General features: G+C 42.9%; 1 protein-coding gene across 8 annotated transcripts in view; it reads left to right on the plus strand.

Moving 5' to 3' along the window:
- Window positions 1–16930, plus strand: part of MAP4K4 (mitogen-activated protein kinase kinase kinase kinase 4) — a 162628-nt gene that overhangs the window by 134232 nt on the left and 11466 nt on the right. For 2 of the 8 annotated variants that reach the window (XM_065646818.1, XM_065646844.1), the window contains 11 exons: window positions 300–461; window positions 2497–2727; window positions 3656–3762; window positions 4671–4822; window positions 5513–5610; window positions 6907–7082; window positions 7608–7728; window positions 8904–9095; window positions 11476–11593; window positions 11852–12022; window positions 14611–14754. In XM_065646818.1, the coding sequence (XP_065502890.1) occupies window positions 300–461; window positions 2497–2727; window positions 3656–3762; window positions 4671–4822; window positions 5513–5610; window positions 6907–7082; window positions 7608–7728; window positions 8904–9095; window positions 11476–11593; window positions 11852–12022; window positions 14611–14754 (1672 nt within the window). The remainder of the gene's footprint in view (window positions 1–299; window positions 462–2496; window positions 2728–3655; window positions 3763–4670; window positions 4823–5512; window positions 5611–6906; window positions 7083–7607; window positions 7729–8903; window positions 9096–11475; window positions 11594–11851; window positions 12023–14610; window positions 14755–16930) is intronic. The other 6 variants (XM_065646852.1, XM_065646879.1, XM_065646827.1 and 3 more) reach the window with 5 other exon arrangements.

Consider the following 16930-nt stretch of genomic DNA (forward strand, 5'->3'; position numbering starts at 1 on the left):
TTTAATTCTGTCACGACTATCAGAAGTCTCATAATGGTCTTTAATCATATCACTTCACAACTTCCTGAGTGCTGTAACCTTTCTCCTAGAACAGATTTTCCATATTGGCTTACTTGCCACTTTGATGCAGTTCACCCTCTGTTTTACATTGCTGGTGGAAGCAGTAGGGAAAAAAATCCTGCCAAGCCCCAAATTTATCTTGTTTCTTTATGGTAAAGGAAAGTTGGTAGTCACTTTCATATTTCTACTGTAATTGCTTTTATTGACTCCAGGCTTAACCTCTGTTTATTTCGGCCTAGGTGGAGGAGAGATTTAGAAAAACTAATCAGGGCTCCCCTGAAGCACAGTCTAAGCAGATGGGAAAAGTGTTGGAGCCACCAGTGCCTTCAAGATCAGAGTCCTTTTCCAATGGAAACTCAGAACCTGCTCAGCCTGCCCTGCAGAGGCCGATGGAGCCCCAGGTAAGTGCCCAGGAAAATCTCAGTGAGCCTGGAGGAAATGCAGATGTCCCAACATGTTTCATTCAGATTTGCAGATCAAGGCGCATAGAAAGTCTTATGTAAAGAAAGGGTAGCGCTGTTACACAGCTCGGTTTATTCAGTAGATTTGCTTTTTGTCTATTTTTGCTTATTTTATTGATAAACTAATGGCTTTGTGGGTTTGCTGTGGTTTGTTTGGTGTTTTTTTAATATTAGGGCTGCTGCATTCTGTTATTATCTGCAACAGAGGAATCATGGGCTGAACACTGGTGACAGTTGCAGTACGCTTCCATATTTCAGAATTTGATCTGTGCAAGACACTTACTACCAAAGAGGATGCTCAGGAAAGAAGGCAGCTGGTTTAGTTTTTTTAATTCTTGCGGAAATATCTAACTAAACAAGTGGGTTTTAATAGTATGAGCGCTGCTTCAAAGAGATTCAAAGAGAAGACTAAGAAAAGCAAGTTTGTTTCAGTAGGCTTACAGTTGCTAAATAGAGCTCTGTACCACTCCTGTAAAATTACAAAGAGGTTGAAACCACTGAGCTGCGTGGCTGCTGCTATTCTTTTGTTTTCTAATGAAAACCCTCCAGATCTTTGTGTCTGTATCTCATAGGAATTATAGGATGAACTTTAAAAGTAACCTCTGTCTAAAACATAGACATAGCCCATAAATTCTGCATGTTTTAGAAATGCTAAATTAAACAGCATAGTTCTGCATTCAGTTCCTCTGTTTCCGTGCCGAATTCTTTTCACCCGAATTAGGTCTGTTGATGACAGTGCAAGCTAAAACTGTCCCTGATTCTGACTAGGTATTGTGACTCTTTTGGGCAGCAGGAGAATTTGAGCAGACGGGAGAGTGGGAGAAATCAGTACAGAACTTCAGCTCTCACTCATTAATTCCTGGCCTTTATTGAAACCTCTATGACTATTTCAAAATATTGGACTTGTATCTTCATGCTCTGTGTGCCAGTTACTTTTAAAGTCTCTGGGTCTTCCATTCATATTAAGGATAATCAAGCTCTTCAACAGCTGTGTGTGTTAAAATTGAGGAAATAATAATCATATGAAAAACAAATAGACCCAGCCTACAGAAACTGGGGTTGAAAGCAAAGTTCTGATTAATTATTAGGTGCGAAGCCAGTATGTTCCTCAGTTATCACCTTTCCTCCTCCTTGTTTCAGAAATCCATTCTGAAAGGCAGGTTTATGCACAAGGAGGGAGTCGGCTGAAGGCTCAATATGGATTTCAATGGAAATCCCAATGGATTTCCAACTCTGAAGTCACTGTTGTGCCTTCTTAGTATGTGTAACTGAATATGTGTGTGTATATGTGCGTGCTTAGTTTGTGTATAAATATGTATATATGTACACTATATAGTACATATATGGCGTAAGTATAATACGCATTGTACATATGTATACTATATACAATATATATTATAGTGTTTTTATATATATATATATATATATATATTGCAATGACTGTGAAGGAATAAAGGCTTTTGTGTTATGGTCTTTCTCCAAAAGTTTGGAACTGTACCTAGTTCCTAAATTTATTAGGTAACATAAATGTCTGTCAGTTTGCACATTTTACAGCATCCTTTAATTTTGTGCACTTCTTCAATTGGATATCCACTTCAAATTTCCCAGCCCACCAGTGCTGCCACGAGACCTGACCAAAGCCCACCGGAGACCAGGTTCAGCAGGCAACTTCTGCCTTGAGTGGCCTTTGGGCTCAGGCTCACGGTGCAGATATTAGGTCGCCTTTTCTTTTGGGGCACCAGTGTATGTGTATGTGGAGAGCGTATCTCACAAAAAAACACATATGTGCTGTATTTTAAGTCTGTTACGTTCTTTGGGCGCTTGCCTTGCTTTTAAGTGCATTGATTCCACCCCACGCTTACCTAATGCCATAACCAATTTGTCTCTGCCCGCCCCACCTGCCTTTATTCTGTGTTAATTGGAAAGCCAGTTATACTGAGCGCATTGAATGTTTTATGTTTTGTTTTCTTGTAAGGTACAGTGGTCCCATCTGGCATCTCTCAAGAACAATGTTTCCCCTGTCTCGCGATCCCATTCCTTCAGTGACCCTTCTCCCAAATTTGCTCATCACCATCTTCGTTCCCAGGACCCATATCCACCTTCACGCAGTGAAGTGCTAAATCAGAGTTCTGACTCTAGGTCGGAGGTGCCCGACCCCACCCAAAAGGCTTGGGCTAGATCAGACAGTGACGAGGTGCCTCCAAGGGTAAGGAGTAGAAAGACAGATGTGTGCTATTCTTTTTATTATTATTATTAATGATTATTTTTTTAAGGATGTGATACCCTGGGCACTGGGAAGACTGTGCCCTTGTGCCAGCATTGGTAACAGTATTTTGGAAGGCAGATCGTAATGTAGGTGTTCAGTCAATGGGTTAATGGTAATCAACCTTAGGTACAATATTTAAGCTTCATATAAAATTGGCAATTATTTATAGAATGCAGCTATTTCAGAGAGACAATTTATTATGCAAAGTTAAAAAATCATTACCATATTCAGGAAAGAATTTAAAATATCCCTGAGGTTATTGCTCAGAGTTAATTTTCCTCTTCATCTGTTACCAACCCAAACTATGAATCATACGCATATTTAAAACTGAGATGGAACTCAACAAAAAGGAAACATTCAATATATTTCTTCCTCCTCTCCCCCACCCACCCCCCTCCCATCCACTGGGATTTGCTGCTTCTGAGTATATTCTTGCTCCCCCACCAGTCTTTGCCTTCTGCTGATCCATTCCCAGGCGTTTGTTTGATTCCCCTGAGCTTATTCTCCTAATTCTCATGCTGTTTGAGCAAATTGCTTTGTGCCTCCCCTGCTTCAGTCAAAATGCCATATTCTTTTCAAATGTCTCAGTAGTTGGAGGGTAGTGGGGTGTGTATGTGTTTGTGTGGTAACTATTAAACACTACTTAATGTTAAGACTAAACTTTCAGTTCTCTTCAAAATCCGAACAGCATCCCAACTAAGGCTCTTGGTTTTGTGGGTATTTGTTTATTGCTTTTAGTCATTGATGCTAGCTTGGACTTAGAATAAGTGTTGTTAAAATCTTAAGAATATGTTCTGTAACAGAAGAGGTTTAATCTTCCTCTTCTCCCTCCTCTTCCTGGGTTTAACACAACATTTTTTCTCCCAAGGTACCTGTGAGAACAACGTCTCGGTCACCAGTCCTGTCCCGCCGTGATTCTCCACTGCAGGGCAGCGGGCAGCAAAATAACCAAGCAGGTCAAAGAAACTCCACGAGGTTTGTAAACCTACATGTCCTTGCCTTTCCTGCGTTGGAAGAAAAAGGCTCATGGAAAGCCAGGCATTTTCAGAGGACTTTTGACATTGTCTATATATGAAAGGCAGATGAATTGGATCCCTTTTCAGCAATGATAAATATTGATGTCCCTTGGTGTGTCGTGTGTGTCGGCAAACAATGGCAAAATTTCTTCTTGCCTCTCTTCCTTTGAGTTGCCTGCCCTGTAACTTTTGCAATAATTTCAAGATGTCCTTAAGATTACTGAAAAAAATGTGGCCATTCATGAACATCTTACCTTTTGGTGCCACAAGTCATCTTGGGCATACCGTGGGGATTACTGGCAGCCCAAGTGTTTGTAACATCTAAGTGAAGTGACCTCAGAAACTTTCTGGCCTCTCAGCCAGAAACAGACTTTAAGAGGGGTCAAAGCGTCCGTGAGCTGTGACACAGAGCATTTGAGGTGAGGAAGGGAGAGGAAGGGGCTGCCTCCAGAGCTCAGCAGAGCACCGTGGACCAGCCACTAGACGGATGTGAGGGTATTCTGAGAGGGACAGGCAGTGATGGCTTCTTGGCTTGTGCCTGAGTGGCCAGGGCACTTTTGAGCCAATTTTAAGCCTGCTGCATGCAGTCTATGTGAACTTTAGGTTAGGTATATAAGAATGACAGGTAGTCAGTTCCAGTTAAACCCACCTAAACTTTTTTTTTTACCATCCTAAATTAGGTAACAGGTATTTCAAAGGGAGATGCTGCTTGAGTTCTGAAGCATCGCTGATACCTTCAGCTCAGCGTTAAGTGCTCTTTCAGATGAGTTGTTAGCAAAACACTGAGGAAGAGTGATGTTTGATTTTAGAAACGGGAATCTGAAACTGAAGTGCATGACATTGACTTTCCTCTCTCCCCTGATACAGCAATATAGAGCCTCGTCTGCTGTGGGAAAGGGTGGAGAAGCTTGTACCGAGGCCAGGCAGTGGCAGTTCTTCAGGTTCAAGCAACTCCGGCTCACAGCCTGGCTCCCACCCCGGCTCTCAGAGCGGGTCTGGAGAGCGGTTCCGGATGAGATGTAAGTCCTTCCTTCACCCTTCGTTATGTCCTGTTTCTAAATTTATTGAATTGAGCAACACTCAGTAATGAAGGATGATAACCCTCACTGGGAAAGACCTTTGAGCAGGCAGTATCAGAGGTTGGTTACCTTCCAGTACCCTCCTTGGCTGTATGTCCTTGCTTGGGAAAGACAGTGGGTGCAGAAGATGTCACGAAAGTGTTTCGCTGTTCTCTGATTGGTGTTCAGTCACTGCTGAATTTGCCCATGTACAAGCAGCCAAGTCTCCTTGCTCTGACAGGTCCCCTCCTCCTATGTGCAAGGGTGCCTTTTGATGCTTGGTGCCTATCACCTTGGTGGTTGTTGAAGGGGTGCAGACTGCTACAAATCGGTGTCAGCTGGGGTACGTTGGATGCTGATGCAGCTTATGGCCACACTTGAGTTACTCTCTTTGGTTTACAACTGTGTGAGAGTTTACTTCAGCTTCAGTCATAGATCAGCTATACAGATCACAGCTTATGATGGTTTTTGTATAGTCCTTCACGGATAACGTAATAGTGAACCAGTGAAACTTATGTCTTGCTGTCAGGCACTGCCTGATAGCTGCCTTACCTCTTTTCCCCACTCCAAAGTGAAGTAAGAAGACATATTTTAGCTCCCTGCTTAATCTGTTTTGTTCTGTGTTCCTTTCGGGGGTCTTGATACATGCAGCATCATCCAAATCAGAGGGTTCGCCATCGCAGCGTCATGAAAGTGCACCTAAAAAACCTGAAGAGAAAAAGGAAGTCTTCAGACCTATCAAGCCTGCTGTAAGTTGCATCCACTTTCTCCTGTCCCCACTCTCTTTCAGGTAGGCCCACAAAAAATACAGTGTGAGCTTCCATTCATGATGCCATTGGGGGCAAACTTCAGCTTGAGCTCAAGTTTATATCTGTGGGCTCTGCAGTTACCTGCACACATCACAGTACTTTAAACATTAGAATTTGCTCTGCATCTGGAATTGATTTCTGCTCTCTGATCTTCTTCCTTTCTAACCTTTGCCTTTCTCTCTTTCACTCCTGTGCTTCCTTCCTGGGGCTGGACCAATGATCATGCATTTGACCTGAATGTGCCAATGCTGGGCTGAATGGTGCAGGGAGAAGTGGTAAGACCTTCAATTATTGCTGTTTTCCATGAAAGATTTCTTACATTTTCTTGTTCTCACTGCTGTTTGCAGTTGATTACAGCTCTATGTCCAGTTGTATCTGAGGCTCCTCAGTGGGTTTTCACAGTATTTCCAGCTTTCCTTAAAACTTTTTTCTTTTGCTGTTATGATACTGCAGCAGCACCCAAATCTGTCAGTTAAAGCTGCTTTATTGAAGAAAGACAGAGGCTGATCCTTCACTTCTGATAGTATAATGTGTGAAGCATTTGCCATAAACTGTGTTCATCTAAATACAGCATAGCAACACAACTGGGGGCAGATTGCACTGTCTGCAAACCTGGTTTGCCCACACTCCAAGCTGCAGACAGAAAAGCAGCTTATGTCCCGCACTGTGTGACAGTTGGGTGCGACTGGGCTGGTGCTTACGAGTGACCTCTGAGGTGAGCTCCTTAGCGTGGATCCATGCAACTGGAAATGGATCAAAACGTTTCAAGGAGATCAGCTCTCTGTCACTGTGCCTTGGGTGGCTCTTAGGATTTTTCTGCTGCCTTGCTGGCTAGTTTTCTTGTGGTGGATTCTGTTAACCTGCAAAGTTAAGGAAGAGTGAACTGCAACAGTCAACTACTGTGTGAGAGTGGGTCCAAAAGCTTATGTATGTCCTTCAGGTGGTATAATGGGATAAACTGAAGTCAGAATCAGGAGTTTAGATTCAGAGCATGCACATTTTTCTGTAATGTGGCAAATGCCTCCTTAGGTTGACTCTTTCAGTGCTTTAAGTTATCTGAAAGTGAGTTTTGATAACTATCAGGAATGAATAAATCAAAGGAAGCAATACTGCTGGGGCTGTGGAAACACAGCAGTGGACAAGTGAGCAAACTTGGGCACTAATCCAGTAGGGTTGTCTTGCAAACTCTTCTCCTCTCTTCCTTGCAACATATTTTTTTCCTCCCTTTCCCATTAGGATTTAACTGCATTAGCAAAGGAATTGCGAGCAGTAGAGGATGTGCGACCTCCACATAAAGTGACAGATTATTCATCCTCAAGTGAGGAGTCAGGGACGACAGATGAGGAAGACGATGATATGGAACAAGAAGGAGCAGACGAATCTACTTCTGGACCAGATGATGTCCGAGCAGTGTTAGTTCTTCTGTGTTTTGCTTCTGTTTTCCCTCTTACAGGGTTGAAGGAAAAGGACATTGGGTATTTTGGCTTGTATGTTAGTTCTTCAACTTATAGCAATCTATGAGCAAGACGTAGCAGCCTTGTATGTTCACATTTTCAAACAGCGAGGGCAATCTTTTCCAAATCAGGCTGAGCATTTAGGAGCCAAGTTAGCAGATAAGTCCCTTTAAGTCATTTCTGCAAATGAGGAATAAGTTTCACAGGCCCTCAAGAAAGTGCCAAAGTATTGGAGTAGGCTGAATTGTGCTTCTATAAATTATATCCTTTACCTCTTCTGCCTTTGATTTGTTATAAAACAAGAAATGGTGTTTAACGAACTCCTGACCTTTTTCAACAGAGGAGCCTTTCTAGGCAGGTTATGTAAATATTCCACGCTGGTCATAATATAAATTAATTTTGACTATGCCTTGGTGTGAGGCAGCAAAAGCTGGGGCACAAATGTTATTATCTCACCCCAGTTATTTCTTGTCTGGAAAATAGGTCAACGTTGAACTTGAGTAATGGTGAAACAGAGTCAGTGAAAACCATGATCGTCCATGACGATGTGGAGAGTGAACCTGCTTTGACACCTTCTAAGGAGGGCACCTTAATTGTCCGACAGGTATTGCTTTTCCTTCCCTACGCAGTGCTGCACCTTTTCTGTGCTCATTAACCCACTCGCTCATTCACCCATGCTGTTTCTACATTATATTTGTTGTTCGTATTATCAGAACACAGCTGTAGTGAATTGCAGATGAGCAAGATGTTTGATGCATGTGAAGAGGAGAGTAGCCCTTCATCCCTTGCTACTGTTTTGCATGCTTTCCAGTGACACCCATGGCAGCACCATGCAGAGTACCTCAAAGTCTGTGGGAGAGAAGGGTAGAAAAGCTGCAGGTGTGGAGCAAGTACCTGAAGGAAGAACTTGGTTTAGGTTTACCATAGAACCAAACGTGGCTTTCAGGAGTGGGGCTGGGAGGGTGGCTGAGAGAGAGTGTTCAGGGTATTTTAAAAATTGTTTTGGACCTGTAGTTCAGGGCGTATAGACCACCCAGATAATACACACACACGTACGTACAAATTCATGCAATAGTTAGTGTGGGGGAATGGAGAAGCAAAATAGGTGGTGAGGCAGAGAATGTGGACAGAGCTCGAGTGCTGGGTTGTTGCCTTTGATTCTGAAAATATTGCATTCTTGTGCCTCTGAAAGATAATGATTCCCTGCTTTTAAATGAGCTCATGTGTTAATGAGCCTGCTAGCTTACAGGAGTAATCGCATTTCTGAACTTCACAACCGAATGCTAATTTCTTAATTGAGCCCTCTGGTTTGAAAATTAAGGTTTCATGCTTATTGTTTTAAATAGTTAGCTGAAGGCATTCACCAAACAGTACAAGTATTTATCTGTATAGGATTTGAGTTAGTTTTTCAACAAAACAATAGGGGAAGAAATCCTACCCCCACTCCCAAAAATGTGCTTGTCCGTGTTGTGGTGGAAGACTTACCAGCACAGTTACTCTTCTCTTAATTAGAGGAACTGGCTGTGCAAGTCAACCACATGAACTAAGCTTTTGCCTTCCAGAACAGGTGGGAATTTGCTGAATTCTAGTAGCTCTGCCCACTTTCCCTTTCCATCCAGGCATCAAGGCATGGATTATCAGCTTTTTTTTTTTTTTTCAAATAAATAAATAAGTGTACAAAGGTAGGAAGCGAGCGAGGGAGAGAAGGAGAGAGGTTGTTAGGGATACAGACCTTTAAGCAGCACTTGAGCAAGACAAGTGTGCCTGTTTTTTCTACAGAGTACAGTTGACAAAAAGCGTGCCAGCCATCATGAGAGCAATGGCTTTGCCGGTCGCATTCACCTCTTGCCAGATCTCTTACAGCAAAGCCATTCCTCCTCCACCTCCTCCACCTCCTCCTCCCCATCCTCCAGCCAGCCGACACCCACCATGTCCCCACAGACACCCCAGGACAAGCTAACTACTAATGAGGTATGTCTTACACCACAGCTGGCTGCTTTCGTAGGGTTATAGCAGCATTGCCTAGTAGGTAGTTTGCAAAGGAACTCCAGCCAATCTCCCCCTGCTTTTTTATTTTTTTTCTGTCACCTTTGTTGCCACCTCCCAAATAACACATTTCAGTTCTGTGTAAGAAGCCCTTAACTCTAGAGCAGTCCCACACCAAACTTGCCAGTTTACTATTTTTGCTTCCTCTTAGTGAGTCATTAATTGCATGGCGTTCATTTTGAACTAAACTCGACTATTGCATTTTCAAGCCAATACCCTTTTATTTTTAAATTCTGTTTTATTCCACGAGCAGACTAATTGCAAGCAGTGTGCCTCTTAAAAATTAGCGGTTAATTTAGGCTTTTTCAGTAAAGGCTGGGCTAGTAACTGTGTGCGTATGAGGAGCTGCTTGTGGAAACTCACCCTTTGGGAGACGAAGCGGCTGTGGAGGGATTTCGCTCTTAAAAGCTTGCCACGCGGGCCGGGTGGACAAATCACGTGTTGCCCAGGAGGGTTGTAAAAGCCTGGGGTATTGTTGCTTTGGAATAATGAATGAGGGAAAACGTTTGGGTTTTTTTCCTAGCATGTGCGCACTCTGAAAAGCAGCTGTGTAAAGATGATTCTTCTCCACCAGTGCTGGTTGTGTCTCCGTGGAGAAGCAAGGCTTGGCCGTGGGGGAAGTTCCCCCTGGGCTGATCCCGGGACGGTGCCTTCCCTTCCTCACCAAGCACTGGTGGGCAAGCCTGGTCCTTCACGTGTGTGTAACCCCTCGCCACAGAGGAGGTGCACACGTGTGAACGAAGGGCATCGTCCACCCCTTCCCAGCCCCAGCAGCAAGCGAGGAGCCCAGCGTGGTGGCCCAAATCCCAACTGCATGGCCAGCCTGGCTCTCGGGGGGAGCCTCTTTCTGTATGCAAGCAGGAGTGGTGCAGGGGGAGCAAAACACAGGGAAAACAAGCTGCTGCTTCTCAGGGTAGAGCCGTCCTGCCACATAGGAGTGCGAGTGCTGTGCTGAGAAGGAGATGTTGCGGTGAGCTGGGTAGGCTGATGGCAATGTGTTTGCTGCAGGATCAAAAATGCCTCTGAACCACGTAGCAGAAGGGTGGGTGGGAGGGTTTCCTCCTAGAAATGCAGTTAGCGTAATACTTAATTTTCAGCTATGCTTCATCGGTCTTTGATCTTTCTAAAAGCACGCTTTTGTAGGTTATAGAGGTCAGTTGATTGATCCAGAGATACGCTTGCTCGTTACTTTGATCTAAGCAATAAATAAGCAGAGTTCAGTTAACTCAGCTTGAGCAGTGGCGGGTGGCGAAGAAGCCTTTCGGTATTTAGCTGTGCAGAGGAGTGATACACTCCTAAGACCCATTGCTACGAGGCTTAGAAAAACCGGAGGTTGAAGATGAGTTGATGATAAAGAAGGGTATCTAAGTTTGCATAGAGCTGAACAAAAACCCAGTACTGCTTGGTATAACTTAGCCACATGCACGCCCTTTAGATACATATATATTGGGGTTTTTTTCCACTTGTCCCATTCTGCTTCAGTGTGCAATGTTGTCACTATAATACTAAACTGGCAAGAGTTTTTAAGTTGTTCCATTTCCACTTTTAACAGTTCATTGTTTCACTTGTCTTCTTCCTTTCTTTATGTTTTTATTTATGTTTTTTCATGTTTAAACCGCATAACTCAGCAAGCACCAGTGATTTTATCCACTACATATTCATAGCTTCATATCACTGTTTGCTACACCTTCCACACTAATGAGCCCCTTTGTTCGATACAGGTTCAATGTGTTGCTTTGTCAAATAAAGGTGGAAGAACCTGCTGCAGCTTTCTGGCAAGAGGCTCAGGTTAAACAAAATAGGGAGAATGAACAGTAGTAGACGCTAAGTCTATCATAGAAGTGAATGCTTGATCCCAGATGATTATGATTTTGTTGCACAAGCCAAGAGATCAAACTTCATAACTTACTAAACTAGCTCACTTTAGGAGATGCTTCATAAATACAAAAGTTGTAGGTAGCGGACAGCTTGCAGATAAGAGAGTATACATACATTTAAGCAGATTTTAAAAAAAAGAGACATTCCCTCACTTTGTGCCTGATTGTAGTGGCCAGTCCTAAAAATCTCTGCTAGCAGCTGAGCTGACAGGGACAATTATTTAGCTAATTGCATTTTGCTGTAGCATGTGCAGTGTGCGTATGTATATAGTTCAGGTGTGGTGCCTGCAGTGCGGTATCTATGAAGGAAGTATAAAAGCTTGGGGAGGCTCTGTAGTGTAATTCTGTAGTGACTTTTAAATGTTGGTTGTTGTTATCCATGCCTTTTTTTGTCATTAATATTAATAAAGTTGAAATTTACATTGCAGACTCAGTCCGCTAGTAACACACTCCAGAAACACAAATCTTCCTCCTCCTTTACACCTTTTATAGACCCCAGATTACTACAGATTTCTCCATCTAGTGGGACAACTGTGACTTCTGTGGGTAAGTAAAGTAGCTGAAGATGACAATTGAAAAAGGGTTCAGTGACTTCAGTGGCTCTTTAAAGTACTTAATGTTACCATCATGCTTTGTATTTGATTTGCAATGGATTGCATAGTTCATTTCTTTTTCCATTTACATTTCTTACAAAAAGAAAGACTTGCTCAATATTCTCAGTTACTGATTTGGGTTGCTTAGTGTGAAGAATGTATGTCCAGAATTTAGCACTTAAGTGTTATTACATGCACTTTTTTTTTTCAGTAGGATTTTCTAGTGAAGCAATGAGATCAGAGGCAATAAGGCAAGACCCCACGAGGAAGGGATCGGTTGTCAATGTGAATCCCACGAATACACGTCCACAGAGTGATACCCCAGAGATCCGCAAATACAAGAAGAGATTCAATTCTGAGATACTGTGTGCCGCCTTATGGGGTAAGGCAAAGCTGTTCCTCCCTTGACTCGTGCCCTTCTGAAGTGCAGATTTGCCAGTTATGAGCTTATGGTCTTCGAGAATGTATCCCTGAAACTGTAGCTCTGTTTCTCTGCATTTATTTAATGCCTGTTTACATCTTTTTTTTGCAAAAGCTGATTATTATTATGCTGTTCCTGCTTTGATATAATTTCCTGCTGCTGTATATATGCTTCTGATGGTACAGTTCAGCCTTCATTCAACTGATCGGGATGCCCTTTTCTCTGTAGCCTCCATTAGTACATTTCCTGCAACATTTGGGAACTTGGGATCATCTTTTCATAGTACATCTGGTGCACATAGGGTATTCCACTTGAAAAATAATCATCATCTTGAGCCTCTTGCTAACGTGTTGCTGCGGAGCTTGATTAAGATGTGTTTCGTAAGATGACTTTCCACCTCAGTCATCAGTTTATTTAGGAGGGAAGAGGGAAGAGAGAAGGGTAGAAGGGACATTTTCCATTGTGTGACTGTGGCTTGGTTTGGTTAGTGCAGGGTGTCAGCTGACCAAATGTCTGGCCTTCTTGTCACAAGGGATAATTTGTGTTGGTGTCAGACAGTCAGGATCCTGCACTACTGGAAGGTTTAGAACTGCGCTCGTTCCCTGCTACCGTGTGGAGTCACTGCTGCAAACACCCAGCAAAAGCTTTCCTCTTCTGTGTTGTTTCTTTCGTGGCCAGAATCCATGAGGCTGCCTGAATTTTTTCATTACCTAGATGTTAACAGAAGATAGTCGTGTGTATTACTTACATATTTATCTAGTATCCCTAAACTTAACAGACTGTAAATGCACATGCATGTCATTTTAAAAACTATGAACAAGGGAGCTGGCCATTCCCCTGGGTCTCATGACGATTGTATAGGTAACACACTGCACTTTTCTTGTTTACATTTTCACAGCCCTTTCCAAGACTTTAGTTCTCTTTTGGGGTTATTTCCAGTATTTCTTGTTTCTGAGAATAGCGCTGTTGTCCTATCCTCCTTGCCTGCAAAGCCATGTCAATTGAATAGCTCTCCCAACACCTTATCTTGCTGTTTGCTGTTTTCTTTATTTCCAGAATTCACTGATAAGAATTTTTGCCCCAGTGCTATTTTTGCATGCATTGATATAATTCTCTGATAAAAAGAAGAGACCTGTGCTAATGTAAATTTTCAGACTGTGAGAGGGTGAAGGCAGAGAAAAATCATGGGATCAGTAAAGATGATTCATAATTTCTCTGATCTGCCTTGTTTTGCCAGTAGCAATCTGTGTTAGTGGTTTTATATTTCTTTGATCTATGCATCTGACTGTTAATGGTGATTTAAAGTACAGGTGTAAAATCGTAGAGGTGGTTTACAGCTGTAACAAAGCACTTCCTTGTTAAACTTGGGGCCGAACTGATGTTGATGTAAGTTGGTACACATGCTTATTTCCTGATAAGGTTTAGCTTCCTTTCCCCTTAAGCAAATTAAGCCGTTTCATGGTGATGTTTCATATTCAAAAAAAAGAGCAGGGCTTACTTTACTTTGTTTTGCTTTGCCTTTACCAGTGACAATGCCATAGTATCTGGCAGGCTGCTGATTGCATTAGGTCTATGAAGCTATTTCTTCTAATGCTGAGTGATGAAAGCCAAAATTAATGACATGGATGCAGTAGCATAGATTTTTGCACCCAACCTCCACAGGGAGCCTGTACTTTTTTTCAGGCAACATTTCCATTTGTTTGAAAAAACAAGACTGCTTAATTGTAGGGTGGTGGCAGAGGAGCTTGGCTGACTGTGAATAAAGACAGTGCCTGCATTTTAAAATACAGGCACTGCTTTCTACCACTGTACTGACTCATTGGTTTCACCTCAAAATGCATATAGCTAAGGGAAGGGGTCGGGCATGGATGCACAGATAAACCGAAAGCAGAAACGACTGCACAGAAGTGTTCCAGTGGGTGTGTGGACCTTTGTATAAAGAAACAGGCCTCCTGACTTTTCTCATCTGTATTTGCTTGATCTTTAGGAGAAATCTGTGCAAACACAAGATTACTATAATTCCTCTAATTTTAGCATTCAGATGGAAAAGATGAGTGGGAGGCTGAGGGCCAACCCTGTGCTTGTCCTTTTATGTGAGGGCTGCACTGCAATCCGCTCCTCCCAGTGAGGACCAGACACCTGCCACTGCTTTTTTGCAATATTCTTGTCAAGGACATTCTGTTACCAAGCTCCCTACCAACAGCTAATACAGCCTTCAGAATACATAAGCTTGGGTACCACTTTGTGCCTTACCCCTCCTCCAATGTTATTGTGCCTTTTTGTTTGGGAACTGGTGCTCTAGAAAGCTCTCCATGGTCTACCAGTCTCTCATTCCCTTGAACACTGCAGTTTGTTGTCAGGAGTTACTGTGGGCAGGTGGCATAGAGAGCCTCTACATCATGAGATCTTTTAGGCTGCAGGCAGCTGAGTCCCAACCAGCAGTGGTTAGACCTGCTTGGAACAAGAAAGTTGCTGTATCAAGCATCAGTTCATTGGAATATGTGGAAAAACAGCCTGCTAACTTGGGTCTCTGTTTTTGTTTCTTCTAGGAGTGAACCTGTTAGTGGGCACTGAAAGTGGCCTGATGCTGCTAGACAGAAGTGGTCAGGGGAAGGTTTATCCGCTCATCAATCGAAGAAGATTCCAGCAAATGGATGTACTTGAAGGGCTGAATGTCTTGGTGACAATTTCTGGTAAAGTTAACTTTTCAACGTGATTTTTTCCCCCCTTCTGGCATGGCATAGCAGAACGCTTTCCTTGGTAGCCTGTGTGTTGAGGAGGAAGTCCTTACTTGACTGAAGTCAGTGGGTTTTCCATCATTTCACCTCTGAGTACAGTCTGTTTCTGCAAGTGAATCACTTTCACACAACACGCTGTGCCTGCTTGCCCCCTGTCCTTTCTCCCATGGGGTGGCCTTTAAAAATGCCACATGGGTTTGAGGGAGACATCCGGCTAGGTTAATATTTTGCGAAGTTTGTGGAAGTGGCATTCTTTCCCTCTCTTATGATTACTTTCAACCTTGCCTCTTTCTAACCAAAACATGATTTGCTACTTGGGTTTAAAGGTATCTTGTGTGTTAAAATCTGTACAATGGGAAATACTCTTGCGAAGTAGGGAAATAAGAGTGATATGCATGGAGTTTGTTGGTGTTTGAGAGAGAGGGGAGTACAATGTGTACGTGATGTGAAAATTACTGGTGTGAGAAGGCAGATCGGTGCAGCTTTTAGCCTTTTCTCTCACTGGATGCAAGTGCAGATGGCAAAGCAATGGGAGATGAAGGATGGTGGTGATGTGGTTTTTTGTGTGCACTGATAAAAATGTGTTTTATGAAGCTAGAGGTTCCAGACTCTTCGGCCCCAGAGATTTATTGCATAAGGTTATCCTGCTGTTAAGCAACTTGATGTGGTGAACCGTTAATCTTTCTTCACAGATGTCATTCAGCCATTTACCTTTCCTTTTGGTTTAGTTTGTTTGTGCAATCAGCCTTTGCTACGCTGTGCGTGTGTGACAAGGAGAGGATGTTAAATGAGGTTTCACACAGTAGCACCTGTATCATTGTTCAGAGTCATCCAAAATTTTGCTGAGGCTCTAGAGCCCCTCTGACTCCACCGGAGGAGCTCTCTGGCTCTCCCAGCACTTGTGCAAAAGGACACACACTTAAACAATTTAATGCAATTTAATATGTTAGGAGTGTTATACTACTACAGGTCCAAAGAACCGTGCCCCTGTTGGTGTTGTCAATGTGAGACGACTTTTCTGTCTAGAACAACTGTATTTTATTGGCTTATTGCTTGCTGCATTCTCAGCTACAGCTATGCTGTGAAATCTTTAAAAAGAAAAGATAAATCAGGGAGAGTTTAAAAAAACACAGCGTGCTGTGTGTCCTTTTGATATCTAACATTGTACGTTAAAATGTAAGCTGTTTGAAAAGCACCATTTGATAGAGTTTATTTTATAGTAGACCTTATAAACAAAAATATTGTATAATCCAACTTGTGTAAAATCTGTTGGTTTGAAGCATATCCTACACAGATGACAAGTGTCTGTGATTCAGTCTTGTGTGTAATTGTTCTAGGTTTATTTACGTTTACATCAGTCATGATCTGAGTACCCTGACACATCCATTTTCTTTGTTTCCGTCAAACTGATTGCTTCCTCTGTGGAGACACGCTGCGTTAACTCTTAAGAAATCGGCTGATCTTCTGCTGGTTTATGCCTTTGTCTCTTTCCCATCTCCTGTGTTTTACGGGAGGTTACTGGAGTACGAGGCAGGAAAGAGGCAGCTCTGCCCACTGAGAGATGAGTGGGGAGCACGCTTGGTGAAACCGTGATGCTTTTTTGCTGAGGCTCCCCCTTGCCTTCCTGTTCCAGCTGCTGCACTGCTCAATTTAAGCTACGCTCATGCTGGACTTCTCTTAGTGTCTTTTTATTTATAGTGAGTTGCTCCACCTTTCCAGGCAAACTGGGAGCACTGACATGGGGAGGTGTCTCTGCAGATGGTGTGTTTTGGCAGCTGGGTTATGGAGCTGCCCCCCAGCTCTGTGCCAGGACTGCTGCTGCTCTGCTGGGAGCGTTGTTCAGCTCCATACGGCGCTCTCGGCTGTACGTTCCCTCAGCTTTTTTGAGTGGTGATGTGCTGACAGTGGCGAGGTTTGAGAAGTGTCACCACATTGTGCAAAGAAATTGCAGTGCATTAGGATTTGGGGGGGATTGTCACCTGAAATTGCTTATAATATACATTCTTTTGAGTCTGGAAGACTGAAGTGAATTCTTCCCCCAGTGTATATCTCAAATATAAAACTGAGATACTGAGCTGCTACAGCTGGTACAAGAAGGCTTTGCAGGTCAAAGCAGAGGAGTTAATTGGTT

The sequence above is a fragment of the Caloenas nicobarica genome, chromosome 1, assembly GCF_036013445.1.
Source record: "Caloenas nicobarica isolate bCalNic1 chromosome 1, bCalNic1.hap1, whole genome shotgun sequence".
NCBI classification, from domain to species: Eukaryota; Metazoa; Chordata; class Aves; order Columbiformes; family Columbidae; genus Caloenas; species Caloenas nicobarica.